Source organism: Acomys minous (genome assembly GCF_964271855.1).
Source record: "Acomys minous genome assembly, chromosome: 4".
NCBI classification, from domain to species: Eukaryota; Metazoa; Chordata; class Mammalia; order Rodentia; family Muridae; genus Acomys; species Acomys minous.
The window spans coordinates 4,724,638-4,741,122 of NC_140486.1; the positions used below are offsets into that span (position 1 = coordinate 4,724,638).

Below are 16,485 nucleotides of genomic sequence, written 5' to 3' on the forward strand. Positions count from 1 at the left end.
TTAGACTTGTATTGTTTCCAGTAAAGTAGAACGAGATCACGTTATCCAGATGTAGGTCCACATCAGGCACGTTATCCAGATGTATGCACACATCAGGCACATTATCCAGATGTAGGCACACATCAGGCATGTTATCCAGATGTAGGCACACATCAGGCACGTTATCCAGATGTAGGCACACATCAGGCACGTTATCCAGATGTAGGTCCACATCAGGCATGTTATCCAGATGTAGGCACACATCAGGCACGTTATCCAGATGTAGGCACACATCAGGCACGTTATCCAGATGTAGGCACACATCAGGCACGTTATCCAGATGTAGGTCCACATCAGGCACGTTATCTAGATGTAGGCACACATCAGGCACGTTATCTAGATGTAGGCACACATCAGGCACGTTATCCAGATGTAGGCACACATCAGGCACGTTATCCAGATGTAGGTCCACATCAGGCACTTTCTTGTACTGAGTCATCAGCCTTGCCAGCTAGTTTCATAGCGTGTTGTCTGTTTGGTGACCCCTTTCTTTAGTAGAGATTAAAAATGTCAATAATTTGGTTGTTGGCTCAACCTGGTTTGCAGTGAGCCAACTGTGTGCTGATGTCTCAGTGCGGTGTTCACAGGGATGGGTGTCATGGCGCTGTGTTTTGTGTATATCAGATGGTGTCTTTGAATTTACAAGATCACATTCTTCATAACCTGCCCTTTTGCCAATGTGGCTTGAAGTAACTTCCCTCCAGGATTGTCCTTTTCCTTCCAACGACCTTGCTTTCATTTCAACCCGGGATCTATGCAAAACTGAGCCCAATGAGGTACTAACCTAGGAGAGTAGAAGACTAGACATGAGGCAGGTAGCCCAAAGGGGCAGTGCAGTGTCTGCCACAGAGTAGGGCCCCGGCTCAGAGCTGCCTTCTACTACCTGCATTTCAGCACTCTACCTTTTTCATGGTGTGGCTTATGGTGGCAAGCAAGGTACAGCTGAATTTTGTGGCTTCTCACATCTCTCTGTGCTTACGATGCTGCATTTACTTTGATAAGGCATATTGCCATCAACGACAGTGAACGTAAAGGACTGATGAAAGAGATGTTTTTACAACCTATAGTGTGGGGAAACTATTTCGAAGTGAAATTTAAAGGAAGAATCACTTATGGAAAACTAGAGTGTAAATGTTAGCTCTGTTTTGTACTTTTGACACTCAAACTCACTTAAGGGATACAATTTCAGGTACTTGTGTTAATCCCAAAGGTGCTAGGAGAAAGACTACCTATCCAAATAATCATGTCCAAGTTAATTAAAGCAAACGTTTTTATTTATGTACACGGCTGCCAGCCTCTAAAGTGGGGTTGAAGAGCTCAGCACTAGATGTGAGGAAGAGGATTTTGTAGCTTAGGGGTATAGAGTTTCCAAAAAGGGAATTTAGATGGGGAAAATAGGTGGGATTATAGAAGCAGAACATAACATTGTAAGTTAGCCAAACCAACCTCCTGAGTCAAAGAAATGACCATGAGGTATTCAACAAGGTCTTCATAATAAGGTTGTCATAACAACAGGTAGTCATAACATCCTCTTGAAGCAAAGATAGGCTCGCAGATAGGTTGTTACAACGTTTTGCCACAGAGACATGATTACAGTTTTCTGGAACAGAGTGATTTGGAGCTAAAGTTACAAGTAGAGCATAGCTCAACCCTTCAGAAACAGAGATTTAAATATAAACAGGAATGAGCCTAGTTTGTCTTTACAGTGAGATGACTTTTAATCCCAAGGTAGAGGCAGGATGGTTTATTATGTGTAAAGCAGTTAACTGAGGGTGGGGCAGAGACAGATAAGAGACAGAAAGAATGAGCTGACTCCTCTTAAAATGTGCGCTGGTGAAAGTCAGACCCCACTCTCTTCTGGTGCCCCATATTTAACCATGTCCCCTGGATGGGGAGACCTGGTGGCACTCAGAGGAAGGATAGCAGCCTACCAAGAAGAGACTTGATACCCTATGAGCATATACAGGGGGAGGAGGCCCCTCCCAGCACAGTCATAGGGGAGGGGAGTAGGGGGAAAGCGGGAGGGAGGGAGGAATGGGAGGATACAAGGGATGGGATAACAATTGAGATGTAATCTGAATAAATTAATAAAATATATTAAAAATGTGAGCTGGTTAAGTCACCTGTTTTGTGTGTACAGTGGCTTTACCTACAGAATAAAGCTAAGGCCTTTATGGTCTACCCCACTGTGGCTCTTGCCTGCCTGGCCTGTTCCAGCTTGTGCACCCCAGCCTGGCCTCCATTCTGCTTTACGGTTTATGTACCTTCTCCTCAGGGCTGTTAGGTGAGTCCAGAGGAGCAGACGGCTGTGCTGGGCCCACTTCCTGGCCCATCAGCCCTGCTCACCCAGCTGTCTAGGATGCTTCACCCTCTAGCTCATGCCCCTACTGTGCTTTTTCTTCTCCCACTAGCATCACTTAAAGTACTTTGTTTCCCCTCTCCTCGTGGATTGCCTTCCTCACTAGACATTGCATTTCCGAAAGGCTAGGACTTTATTGGTTCCTGTGTGCAACAGAGCTGTCTAGATCTATTCCTTGCCCAGTAATGGCTCCTTGATGAATGTATAAATTAAAAGGATACATGCGTGATATTCAGTCTCCATGAAGGAGCCACGGGCTTTGTGCTACTTTTCCTGTTCTTGTGTTGTGGCTATAAAGTGCGACCTCCAGGAAGGCCCTAATGCTACTTCTTTGGCTTTTTTGGTTTTGTGCGGAACTTGCTCAATCTGACACATATTAAGTGATAATTAATATGCTGGCCAAGAGCATGGGTGTTTCATAGGAGCAAGGCATTTCATCTGGAGCTTCTTTGTAGGGACATTTTGTTTCTGGTTGTTTCTATGAATTATAAGTACTGTCAGTGGTGTATTAATGCAGTAGGGGAAAGATAGGTTACATTCAGGTATCTCTTCCAGTTGACTTCTCTTTGGTCAGCCAGGCACGCCTCACTTACACCTTTTTTAAACTCAGTGATTGTGTTGAAACCATTATACTGCTCATATTCTATTTATTTATTTATTTATTTATTTATTTATTTATATTTAAAATAATATTTTTTATTAATTCTTTGAGCATTTCAACAAGTTGTTTTGATAATATTCACCATATCCCCAAACTCACCCCAGATTTCCATCCTCAGCTTTCTACCCACCCAACTTCAGGTTTTTTTCCTTTCTTTTAATTTTTTAACTTTACATCCTGATTGTAATTTCCTCTCTTGTCGCCTCCTGGTTCCCCCTCCCTCTGTTTCCCCCTTTCCCCCTCCTCCTTCTCCTTGTCCTCAGAAAGGCCAGTCCTCTTCCTTTATCATCTGACCTCAGCCTATGGAGTCTCATCTGCACTGCCTGGATCCTCTTCCTCTGTGTCCTGGCAAGGCCACCTTGCCAGGGGGAAGCAATCAGTGTGTTGGGGTCACCACAGCCCATGTCAGAGGTAGCCTCTACTCCCCAAATTATGAGACCTAAAAGGAGACTGTGTTGCCTATCTACTACATCTGATCTGAGGGTCTAGGTCCTCACCACGCATGGTCCTTGGTCTGTGCATCAGTCTCTGCAGCACTCTGCCTCTGCTTGCATTTGTTGGCTCCATTGGTCTCCTTGTGGAGCTCCTGACCCCTCCAGGTCCTTCTATTCCACAACTCTCCATAAGACTCCCTGTGCGCCACCATGAAGTTTGGAGTGAGCCTCAGCATCAGCTTCCATCCCCCACTGGGTGGAGTCTCTCAGAGCACCTCCATGGTAGGCTCCATCCTGTTCCTTCTCTTCAGCTGCTTCTGGTGTCTTCTATCTGTCCATCTGACTGAGAATTAAGCATCTTCCCTAGGGTCCTCCTTGTTACTTAGTTTCTGTAGGTCTGTGTATTGTAGTGTGGTTATCCTGTGTTATGTGGCTAATATCCACATATAGGTGAGTATATACCATGTGTACCATGTGTGCCTTTCTGGGTCACCTCACTCAGGATGGATGATCTTTTCTAGTTCTATCCATTTGCCTGCAAATTTCAAAATTCCCTTGTTTTTAAAAGCTGAGTAGTCTTCCATTGTGTAAATGTACCACAGTTTCTTTATTCATTTTTTACTTGATAGACATCTAGGTTATTTCCAGATTCTGGCTATTATGAATAGAGATACTGTGAACCTAGTTGAGCAAATGTCCGTGTTGTGTGGTGGAGCAACTTTTGGGTATATGCCCAGGAGTACATAATCAGGTCTTGAGGTAGAACTAGTCCCAATTTTCTGAAAAAGCACCAGATTGGTTTTCAAAGTGGGTATATAAGTTTGCACTCCCACTAGCAATGGAGGAGTGTTTCCCTTTCTCCACATTGTTGCCAGCGTGTGCTGTCACTTGAGTTTTTGATCTTAGCCATTCTGATGGGTGTAAGATGGAATCTCAGAGAGTCATTTTGTTTGCGTTTCCTGGATGACTAGGGACATTGAACATTTCTTTAAGTGTTGGCTATATGATATTCCTCTGTTGAGAATTCTCTGTTTAGTTCTGTACCCCATTTTTCATATTTTAAAGAGAAAACTATAAAGAATTGTCATTTAAGTTAAACTGGATGAGTAAATATTTTTCAATTGAACATAAGCTCATGTTCTAGTCTGAACACATTTTCAGTTTTTCCCAAGATTCTCTAATAGTGACAAATCACCTCTTGAGCCTAACAATAGAGATGCTCAGCCGACTTCTCGGGGAAGACTTTTCTCCCTGTTGTTCTTGTTCTCCTAGCACTGCCACATGTTTACTTAGGTTTTGTTGTTGTTGTTGTTGTTTTTAAGCCTTAGTGTTCTAATTAATAAATGGTTCTCTATTAAAAAAGTGCACTCTGGTTTCTAAGTTCAAATCTCTTAAATTGTACTTGGTCATATAAATAAGCTGTGCTTTGCAACTTTGAGTTTTTAACCTTTGCTCTTTGCTATTAGCTTTATGTATTTTTAATTATTGGAAAATGGAGGACAGTAGGAAAGTTATGACTTAAATAGACTGTTGTTATTACTGTATTCTTTTTTCAGGAAATGAAAAATGTTATTTATTCTTAACAAATCAAGCAGAAACAAATATAGAACATCTTATGTTGTTGTTTTTTGGCTCTTCACTTAATATTATCACAGTTTGATTCTTTAAATGTGATTATTATCTTTCCATTATGATGATTGATGACGTGACTGGCTACTCATGGTTGTAAAGCATCTACTGTAGTAGTTGTTGTTGCCATGTAAAACAGAATGAATGGTGCGTTCAGTGTATGCAAGGTTATTTGAATAATGAAGTAAAATTATTTTAAAGTGCAAACATATTATCTCCTCCCAAACATTTTCCTAATACTATATGAAAATAACCAAGTAGATGCTATTTTCAGACGGAGGCCTTTGTGACTCTAGAGGTTTGTTTGCTTTTGCTTTTTGTTGGAAATGTCCTGTGAGAGGCTGCAGCGGTCCACATTCTTCCTGCTGCCCGTGTGCAAACATGTCCAGATGAATTCAGTGCTTAATGTTAACAGTCTTATAACATGCCAGTTTGATTTGTAGCCTTTCATATCATAGAATGCTAATTAAAATCATATTTTTGCATGTGTCATGCCTTTCATGTACATATGCAAATAGATTCTGTTGCCTTTCAGCTATTAGTAATTAACTTTATGAAGGACAGCTGTAATACATAATTAACAAAAAATGTTTGCAAGCCCTTTACACTCAAAGTTACAACAGTAAATCCCCTGCCCCTCCCCCCTTTTCAAATTAGCCATTTTGTCTAATGCTTCAGAATGAAATCTGGTGCCTTAGAAAGTCACGTGATTGATGTGCTATGTGGAAGGACAGTGTTCCTGTGCTGGGTGTGTGCTCTGTCCATTCCACACATATGCTTATAAGCTGCTCTGTTTGTAAAGTAAGATCGTGGGCTGGGTGGTACTCTATTTGTTTTGCTTATATTGGTATCTTCTTGGCACAAAAGCACATTTGTGCATATGGGCGCATCATGTACATACAGTTGGCACTTGCAGCATTAAATAAATCTTTCTTCCAATCACTGCCATATTTCTCTAGAAGCTTCATACAGGTATCCATTTTGTGTTTTACAATCCCTTAAATAATAGAATGACATTTTCTCAAGCCCATTTTATGCTTGAAGTGTGAGATTAGCTATGGGGCAATGTGCGTTATACCATGGTACTTTTTTTTTCTCACCAACTGACATGCGAGACAGTGCCTAAAGAACCACAGTCACTATGTTGATCTTCTGGACACGTACAGTATTCACGAAACAGAGATGAAGCCCATTGATTTCGAGGTGCTTATGTCTTTTGCTACCAAGGAGGATGGTTCTTTCAACTGTCCTAATGAGTACGTCTATGTTGTAATAGTGTATGCCTGTATCAGAAACATGCTCAATTAAATGTCTTTAAAAATTTCTAGCCAAGTGTCAAGATATAATTTTACAATTAATTTTCGTTTATTTTAGGGTTGCTTTTGTGATGAAGAAGCATTTAAATACTCACCTACTAGGCAAGCATGGAGTTGGCACTCCCAAAGAAAGGTAATTTTCATTTTTCTGTATTTTGTATTAAATAAGTACAGTTACTTTATCCATTTTTGCTTTTGTTTAATGAACTAACTTCTCAAATTTGTGCCAATGGCTCATCTTGAATTTGTAGCTTCCTTTTTGAACCCTGTTTATTATGTCAAGTTTTCAGAAAAACTGAAATGGCATAAGGTAATTTTAAAAGTCAAGTCTGGAAACACTGAAAATTATATATATATATATATATATATATATATATATATATATATATATATATATACACACACACACACACACACACATACATACATACATACATACACACACACACACACACACACACACAGAATTAAATTGGAGGGAATTGAATCCTATAAAGACCTTAGTGTATGCTGAAACAAGTGTTTTGGGGGTAAATGACTAAATTTTGTCTTTATTGTAGTTTTATTTTGAAGTTTAAAAATAATGTGTTTGAGTTCTTACTATAGACTTAGGCATTGCTTATATTAAAATAGAAATATCTTGCGTCATTCTCCAAATAACACTACAGTTACCATGTCATGAAAAATAACACTACAGTTATTGTATCATCAACTGCCTGGGTTACTTTTCCTTGGTGGTATATCATAACTAGCTTTATCATGTAGGCTTAATTATTTTAGCTGAAATGATATCTGGCAGTGTCAGCTACCAGGTGAGCATGGCTACTCCTGACAAATTTTAAACTTTGGAAGTATATTCACTCAGTTCTCTCAGAATTGAAGGGAGGTTTTCAGCTTCCCTTGAAACTCCTATGAAAATGTTCTAGATTTCCACACTCCTCTGAGTGTGAGTTATGACATTTTGACAACTGTGAAGTCATCTCCCAGAGAATCAGAAGGCCACAGCAATTTTAGCAATATCTAAATTACCTAATGGCCCTTCCAAAAATAGAAATGCTCTCTTGTCCTGTCTATTAGGAATCACTAGAGTATTTTTTCTGAAGCATTAGTTTTCTTCACATTAGCGTATGCTTAGAGGCTGTTGCTGTGTTCAAATATTGGCGTGTTGTATCTGATTCCTTTGCATCTAAACCTCATTTTCTCATGCTTTTCTTTGAAGTATTGAACTTATTTCTGGCCAAAATATGCCCAATTAACAAGTGATTCCTACACAACGTTATTCTTGAAGTGTAGAGAAGTGTAAACTGTCAAAGACTAATCTGGGGATGTGGCAAAGGTCCACGTTATACTTTTTAAAACTCTAAAAACTCAATCTTTATTACTATGTTCATTTTGCTTTTATGTGAGTTATCTCAATTGTGTAATCTCAAACATTATGGTTCTAATTTTATAGCTATAAACTGTATAAATGATTTTTTTCTTACTCAGATCAAAATCACATATGTATAATTAATTTTTATACATATGTAGATTTTTTATGCAAATTCTTTTAGTGAGAAGATACCTTTTATATAATATATCATGACCGTAAAAGTCATAGATTTACTGGTTAGCTTTGAGATTTACTTTTCTTGTGTTTTATGGGCACTTTCTGTTTTTTTAAAACTCTAGTGTATAAATAAAGTTAGAGAGATTGATGGTTTGAGTGAGAATGATCTTTTCAGGCTCAGATGTTTGAGTAGTTGTTCCCAGGTGACAGAAATGTTTGGGAAGGGTTAGGAGTTGTGGCCTCGTTGGAGAGTGGATGCCACTTTTAGGCATCAGAAGCAAGCCTCTTCCCCCTTCTCCCCCTCCTCTCCCCGCCTTCTGTTTACTGATAATATATGTGACCCCCTTTTATCTAAGGTAATATAGAATAAAAGAGAGATTCAGAAAGGGCCCAGGGATCAATTTACATTTAAAATACTGATTTCCTCCCAGTAGACCCTGCCTCTTACAGCTTCCCACAATCTATGACAGTGTTATCATAGATTGGTGACCAAGATTTAAACAAATTGCTCACTGCAGAATATTCCAGATCATCCTGTGACAAAGAGATCACCTTAGTATGTGTGTGTGATACTGATATGGTTTTGCATTTACTATACTAGCCTTGCCAAGTAGTGTAAAAATGCTGTTAGATGATCTGGATGGCTACTGTTAAGTATTTCAAGTGACAGCATCCATGTAAACTAGGTTATGTGGAGTTTTTCTTCCAGTTTAACATTCTTTGGTTCAGGTGTTTGTGGTGCCACCTTCTTGCTGGTATGACTGTGTAGAGTGGGGGATCAGAGTCCTGTGCGTTAGGTGTGAGTGCATTTGTTACTGTCCAGCTGTGGTTGAGGAAGACCATGCTTTACTAATGCAATCCGCTACAAGACTTCTCCTGTGTGTGTGCGCGTGCGCTCGTGTGTGTGTGTGTGTGTGTGTGTGTGTGTGTGTGTGTGTGTGTATGCTTTCTTTAAGCATCATGGCAATTCTGTATTTTGTTGTACTTACAGTTTGGGAACAGTGTTTGTCATTAAGTGAAAGATTTTTCTCACCTATTTTCTTTTTTTTTTCATTTTTTCTCCTTTATTAATTTATTCTTGTTACATCTCAATGGTTATCCCATCCCTTGTATCTTCCCATTCTTCCCTCCCTCCCATTTTCCCCTTATTCTCCTCCCCTATGACTGTTCCTGAGGAGGATTTCCTCCCCCTGTATATGTTCATAGGGTATCAAGTCTCTTCTTGGTAACCTGCTGTCCTTCCTCTGAGTGCTACCAGGTCTCCCCCTCCAGGGGACATGGTCAAAGGTGAGGCACCAGAGTATGTGAGAAAGTAATATCCCACTTCTCACCTATTTTCAAACATTGATGCTTTGACTATAATTTTGCAAGCTTGCGATCTTTTAATTTTTTGCAGGACAGTATAATCAGTTTATTTTTTATGTTTGGAATTTGATTCTACTCTCTAATGCATTGCCTATTACAGAAAAATGTAAAAGAAGTTAGCTAAATAGGCTTTGACAATTAAATTAATAATGCATTTTGTTGTAAGTATTTAGGCTGTGTGCTTTGACTGATATATGCAAAATAATGATTTATTAAAAACAAAGTCACATACTTACACTATAAAGGTTGATGAACCAATACATTTTGTCAGCATGACTAGCATTTGGACAAAACCCTAAATTTTTACATTTTTTCAGATTTTATGAATACTTGACACGATGGTAGCTAGGTATTTCAAGAGTCCAATTTTTGTGTCTAAATTTGCATCAGTTCACCTTAAGGTAGTATAACATACTGTTTGTGCAATATTTTTCACTCAATTAAAAGGAATTGAATATTACCACGTCTAGCTCATATTTTTAAATAATAAACTCCCAATTAATTTGCAAGTCCATTCTGAAGTAATTCCTATTTTAAATGAGAGTAATTATCTCTGTTGTACAAGTGAAAGGGAACGTCGGTGTAACACCTTGATTTTTAGCATAATAGTCTGGAACGAGGCATCTCTACAGGTACTGTGGGTGCAGCCATAGGAATGTGCTTCTTGTGAGGCCACGTCTGTGTGACATGGGGAGTTATGTCTGTGTAATGTAGTGCTCAGAATCAGGAAGCTCTTACAACATTGCAGATAAGAAGCGCATGCTTTTGTGTAGGATTTCCATCTGCTTGTTTCACTATTTTACACCACGGAGTGAGTGAGCGAGTGTGTGTATCTATGTTGCATACCGTCAGAAGTATCTTTGCTGGAGAACCCTTCCAGAATGCTTATGGCACCACTTTAATAATAAGAGATGTACAATTAGGTAGTATATAATAACCATAAGGGCTCAATGATCTTACATCCAGAAGAAATGCACCTGTGAGTTAATAATGACTATCTAGATCGCAGTCTGTGCCTGTTTTAGTGAAGCCATGTGTGGAAGATGTCAGCACAGCTGTGCGTTTCTGTGCGTTTCTGTGCAGGCTGGAAGGCATTCCTGCAGATTCCCTCTAGGCAGATGTACCTGGGTAGTACTGTTGGCTTCTCTTTCATTGGGCATTTGAGAACCCACTGGGTGTAATTAAGGCCACTTGCATGTGCATGGGTAGATAATGGGCGACTCAATAGTGGGTATACCTCTAGAGACAACTGAGTCCCCTGTCCAGCAGCTGTTAGCTGTCCTTAGTGCCTCAGGCACAGATGGGCCCCTGTTGCACCAGGGGCAGTGGCCTACATGTCCAGCACTGCCAGCCATTGATGACTTTTTCCCTATCAGCCTGCATAGCGTATGCCCGCACCATGAACGCTGATATTGGAAAGGAAATTTACACATTAATTTGAACTAGGTTTCATCATGTCTTGTAACCATAATATAAGGTATTTTCAGCAATAGGGTCTCATCATCTAGCTCTGGTGAGCAGCTGTCAGAAATAACAGTAGCTTGTTTTATTTGGGGGTAGCCAACAGGGAGGTTTCCTACCTCTGGCCACAGGACTTTGCTTAGTAAACTGTGACTTGCCGAAGTCTGTTTTCCTTGTCACTACTAAGCAAATTCTTTCCCCTCATGGCTGGAAAGAACGAAGCTTTAGTCCTATCAGTTTGGCCACTTTGCTTAAAAGCAACAGTATGAGGTATGGCACTGTGGATGGTTTGGGTGTGGCCATGGCACTGTGGAGGAGTTAGGGTGTGGCCATGGCACTGCAGAGGATTTGGGGTATGGCATATGGCACTGTGGAGGGTTTAGGGTATCTCTCTTGGGTCCTTCCTTTTCTCTTTTTTCCTCAAAATGTTTGTGTGCTAAAATAGTATCAAGACATCGTTTCCTGTTTTATTTGTTTCGTTTAAAAATTTTGTTGTGCCAGTATTTTTCATGAAACATCAAGATACCATTCAAAACCGTACTCGATTTTGAAATTGTGATCACTGAGCCATGGTAGTGGTACTTTGGGTTGTTTAGGAATGTTTCATTCTTTGAATGAAATAATACACTTTTCAATATGAATGACCCACGGAGCAGGGCACTGGGTGTTTCCTGCTAGAGCAGACCTCACCTACACTGCGTGGCTTTCCCCGTGTAAGTTAGGGTTACCACTCGGCTTGTGTACCCTCACTTTCTTTACTAGAACATAGCCTCTTGAATTACTTGGTAGTAACTGTGGTAGACACTGTTTCCCATGCTTGAAGTGGGCAGGGGTCTCACTTGTGTGCTCTGATTCTCTATGCTCCTTCTGCTGTCACCGGCGTGTCAGTTCACAAGGCGCCTGTGGCCCAGGATGTCCCCCACCATCACCCCCGTGGTCTCCCCTCGTGTCTTCCTGTGCTTTTGCTTTTTTGTTTGTTTGTTTTTGAATGAGCTTTTCATTTCTTTCTTAACACTACCCACACAAGTCAACGTAGGAAAAAGAGTACATAATGGCCTTCTGTCTGCATTAAAAATACTTACAGTGTAGTCAAGTGAAAGGCAGCCATGATGGCTCTTCAGTCTTGCTTACTCTAGTAAGTCAGGAAGCTGTTTCATTTTAGTAAGTTAATTAACATATTGAGTGTTTCCAGGTTCCTTTTCTTCTGTCTTTTTCACACTCTCATCTGTGGACAGTTCTAAATAATAGTCTGTGATAGTGTAACAATATTTTTATGAAAAAGGAGGTTTTAATTGAAAGAAAGCCTAGCGAATCTCTTCTCAGTAGAACGGTAAGAGTCACATTATTCATCCACAGGCAGTGTTACATCTGATGGAAGACTGCATTCTGCGCTTTAGTCTGGTCAGTCAGTAGCTTGTTTGTGTCTAAGGGAGACACATGATTTCCATAAAAGTCACCCTGCTAACGTTTGCGTACTATCTTTCTGCTGTGCTGATCACTTTGTTACCCCTTGTTTGCCACTGGCGTACTGCTGCAGGGAGGGGTTCTGCTTATGTCTGCTGTTAAGACTCCTAGTGAATGCCAGCACTAATGCCTGTAGCTATGTCCAGATTCCACAGAGGTCCAGGGCCCTATCCTGTGGCTCAAGATTGGCTCTGAGCCTGGCGTTCTCCTGCCTCAGCAGCGTGTGCTGGCACAGCACGTGTGTTGAACCATGCTAGGCTTCTCACATTCCTTGTTTAGAAGTCGCTTTCTGTGTCCCCTCTCTGTTATCATTACTCAAATTGTCACTAAGAGCTCGTTCCTTTCACTGTGCTGTTTTTGTTTCCTTTGTCCTCTGGATCTATTTTATATTATATTTATTATGCTAATGATTTAATCTCTAAAGAAGTTTCAAGAAATTACATGAAACTCAGCTTCCGTGTTAATTCAGTGTTTGGGCTGTTCCTTAAAATGTCACGTTGTACCTGTAAGACTCAGGAAAGTGATTTCTCTTTGGTGTTTATTTCAGGAGGAGTTGTGCTTTCCTGTAATGATTTGTCGTTTTAGACTTGGGTACTAGCGAGTCATGTATGTAATTGAGTTTTCCTCTCTGTGTTCACTGCTGGGAAGCGTGGGGCCTAAACTGTGACCTCCTGCGTGAGTGGGAAGGGCTGCAGGGAGCGCGGTTTATTTACTACTCTTATTTCCACTTTCACTCTTTTCACTCTTCATGAGGAAGCCCATTTTATGTGAGTGATATATTTTAACAAGCTCACATAAATCAACCCGCTCATAATTCAGGGGCAGTGGTGCAATAGGAACTTTTAAAGTTAAGTCACTACTTTCCTGCGAGTTCATGCATCTGTAGCCCCTTGATTTTATGTCTCTTGACCACTATACAGCCCTATTACTGTATACTTTTTGAATGTTCTTTCCATATCGGATGAAAACTTTTTACACACTTTAAGGTCCTGCTTCACTCATTTTGCAGAATTTTCTCTTAATTTAACAAAGACTTGCTCCTAAGCTCTCTGTGCAGTTGATGTGTGTGTGCTTCCCAGCAAGGAGGGTCTTTACTCTCCTTTACAGCAGCTCACTGGCTCTCAGAGGTTCTGCTTCTTTATCATATCCTGGCTATGATATGCAAAGAGAATAATGTCTCTGAGAATAATGGAGAATTTCTTGTTTCTAGAAACTCAAAGTTGTGTTTGGGTTCTTATTCTAAGAATAAAAAAAAAAATTCAGTGGTCACAGTAGGAGGAGTTTTAGAAAGAAGTTAGTTTATAAGTGGAAGATCAAGCGAGGCAGGAGTGAGAAGTGCGGCTGTGTAGCAGGAGGGGCTTAGGATGCAGGCTTGTCCAGCTGCTAGTCTGAGGGCCTTTTCAAGGCCTTATGGCAGAAGCGAGGCTGCGCTATGGGAAGGAGGGTGGGCTTGGCCAGGCCTGTTGTTCCCACCAGGTGTCCAGGTGCTTCTCTCAGTTTCAGTTACCTTTCTCTTGAGCAGCCTCCAGGCTTGGTGCTTATTTAGGGAGAATACAAAGAAATAGAAACCAAGGTTGTCTTCTTGCTTTCCTTGCCTATTCCTCTTCTTCTCACCAGCCAATATTGGCAATATAATATACTTGTTGCTTGTCTTAGTTTGGGTTTTATTTCCATGAGGAGACATCATAACCAAGGCACACTTGATCTTTTATAAAGAGAAACATCTAATTGTGCCTGGTTCACAGCTTCAGAGGTTTAGTCCATTACTGGCATGGCAGGAGGCATGGCGGTGTCCGGACAGACATGGTGCTGGAGAAGGAGCTGAGTTAGTCATTTTGATTTGCAGGCAGCAGAAGGAGACTTTGTGCCACACTGTTCATGGCTTGAGCCTATGTGACCTCAAAGCCCACCTCCACAGTGACACACTTCCCTCTATTAGCGGCACTCCCTATGGACACCATTCAAACACAGGGTCTGTCCAGCCCACCACACTGCTTTACAAGGGTTCTTGTGGTCATGGTCATGACATTTTAATTGTTACTCTTCTGTCACATTTAAGATCTTTTCCCAAACCACTCAAATAATGTGCAGTGTTTGAAGATGGCAGCCTCTCCTCTCTGCCCATAAACTTCGCTTTGGACTTGATGGGCAGAGTATAAGCATAGAGAGACAGCACATACTAGGAAAGAGGAGGCTCTGTTGGCATGAAACAGTATGCCATTCCAGGCTGCCGTGGTGCGTTTCAGCTGGGCTTTGAAGAAGGCCCCTGTGAAGGACTGCCTTTACATGAATCGCAGCTCATGGCGGCTCAAGGGCGCACGGTGGAGAGCTCTCTGAGGTGTGCACAGGGCAGTTTATTCTCTTTTTTTCTCGGAGCTTGGGGCAGCCCTGGGACCTTGGGAAAGGCTTGGAGAGGATAGCAAAGGAAAGTACATAAGACGACAGACAATGTTTTAGTAAATGCTCAGCAAGGAAGATATCCAGTGGGGTAGATGAAGGGTTGGAGTGTGAGGCTAAGAGTGGGATACAGGGTTGGATTTTGGCAAAGATGAACTCGAATGCTGCTGTGTCCTATCCCAGCTGAGACTAACAGTATAGAGTCAGGTATTAAGGGAAAATATTTGGCACGTGGCTTGGCACTGCCTTGGGAGTGCTTCTGTTGAAGTCTATCTCTTTCCTGGGCTCTTGCATGTACATCAGTTATATCACTTTTAACATGTTGCAAATTCCAATGGCAAATAAGCCTTTTCGTCCATTAGTGGTATTGGTCATAAGTTCTGTCTTCTACCTTCTTGTCTTTTTCTATATGTTCTCTATGATATCTACATTTCACATCTGCTGGCTGTCATTTTTATCATGTATAAAGACCCCTGTCTTAGCCGGGCAGTGGTGACTAATGCCTTTAGTCCCAGCTCTCGGGAGGCAGAGGCAGGCGAGGCCAATTTACAGAGATCTGCTATTCGCGTTCTGTATGAGGCTCTGATCATGTGGTTATCTCAAAGTTCTGCAGATCACCTCTTTTATTTCAGCCGACCTTTACTTCACTCCAGAAGAGTCATTGCGTTGCCTGGTAGTTATTAGATATTAAAACCTACTCAGGTTATATTATATAAAATCAGCATTTAACAGTGTGAAAAATCAAATATTGTTAATTTAATATGAATTAACATAAGTTTACATAGAAGTATTTCTAGCTGGCTAAAGGGTATAAAAACATGTTTCCAGGGAGACCTCTCCATATCTATTGCCATGGGTTTTAGCTGAATTGTGTAGGCATAACGTTATTGTATAATCCAAATGCTGATTTCTGTACCCCCTCCCCCATATCTGAGAATCTCCTGTCTCAATGTTGTGAAAACACTGCTCCTCAATTGTCCCCTGGTGTGCCAATAAAGCAGCTTACAGCCAATCACTGAGCAGGGGAAAAACTAGGGCTGGACTTCCTTCTAATCAGGGAAGAGGAATTAGAAGAGAAAGTTGTAGATTCATCCATGGGAGGTGTCCAAGGAGCATCAGGAGAGGAGCTGGAGCAAGGAAAGCTACAAAGACCAGAGTCGCTTAGAGGGCTAAGAATAGAGTAATAACTGCTAAGTTACTGTGTTATGGAGCTTATTATTAAACAAATATAAAAGAGTAAGTTATTTGTGTGATAGCCGGGTTAAAAGAGAAACAAACACAGTTTTATAAAAATAATATTAACACCTTTGTTTTATGAACAGTGTCATGTTAGATACTGCATTAGGTTCTGAGCTCTGTATAGAAGGAAAGTCAAAGTAAGATGCAAAGCTGTCTGAGCTGGTCATGTCCCATCACTGTCACACTGTCACACTGAAAACCTTCTTTCACTGCCTTCAGGCTGGAATTGGTGTGCAGTGGGTATTACTTTCAGAACTCCCATCCTGCAAAGCATTTCCTGGGTTTACTTTCTGTGTAATTACCTCTTACTACTTAGGAGGCTAATGTGCCTCTGAGTACATTCTATGCTGTTTTCTTGCACATTGGCTCCGAACTAGGCGGTATGTTTTAAGGGAAATGGCATTTTTTCTTTCTCAATATATAGTTTCACTTAGTCTAAATTTTAACTTGGAAATAGTACATGAAAATGTCCTGAAAGTTAGTGTGTATTATGTCAGCTTGTACTGTATGTTTCGTCATGAGTTAACATTGTTATAACATTCATAATACACATATATTATGTATCTCATAAT

At 40.7% G+C, this 16,485-nt stretch overlaps 1 protein-coding gene across 3 annotated transcripts in view; it reads left to right on the forward strand.

Moving 5' to 3' along the window:
* The window catches only part of ZNF407 (zinc finger protein 407), a 381,799-nt gene that overhangs the window by 133,044 nt on the left and 232,270 nt on the right, over positions 1-16,485 (forward strand). For all 3 annotated transcript variants that reach the window (XM_084780282.1, XM_084780283.1, XM_084780284.1), the window contains exon 4: positions 6,497-6,571. In XM_084780282.1, coding sequence (XP_084636408.1) covers positions 6,497-6,571 — 75 coding nt within the window. The remainder of the gene's footprint in view (positions 1-6,496; positions 6,572-16,485) is intronic.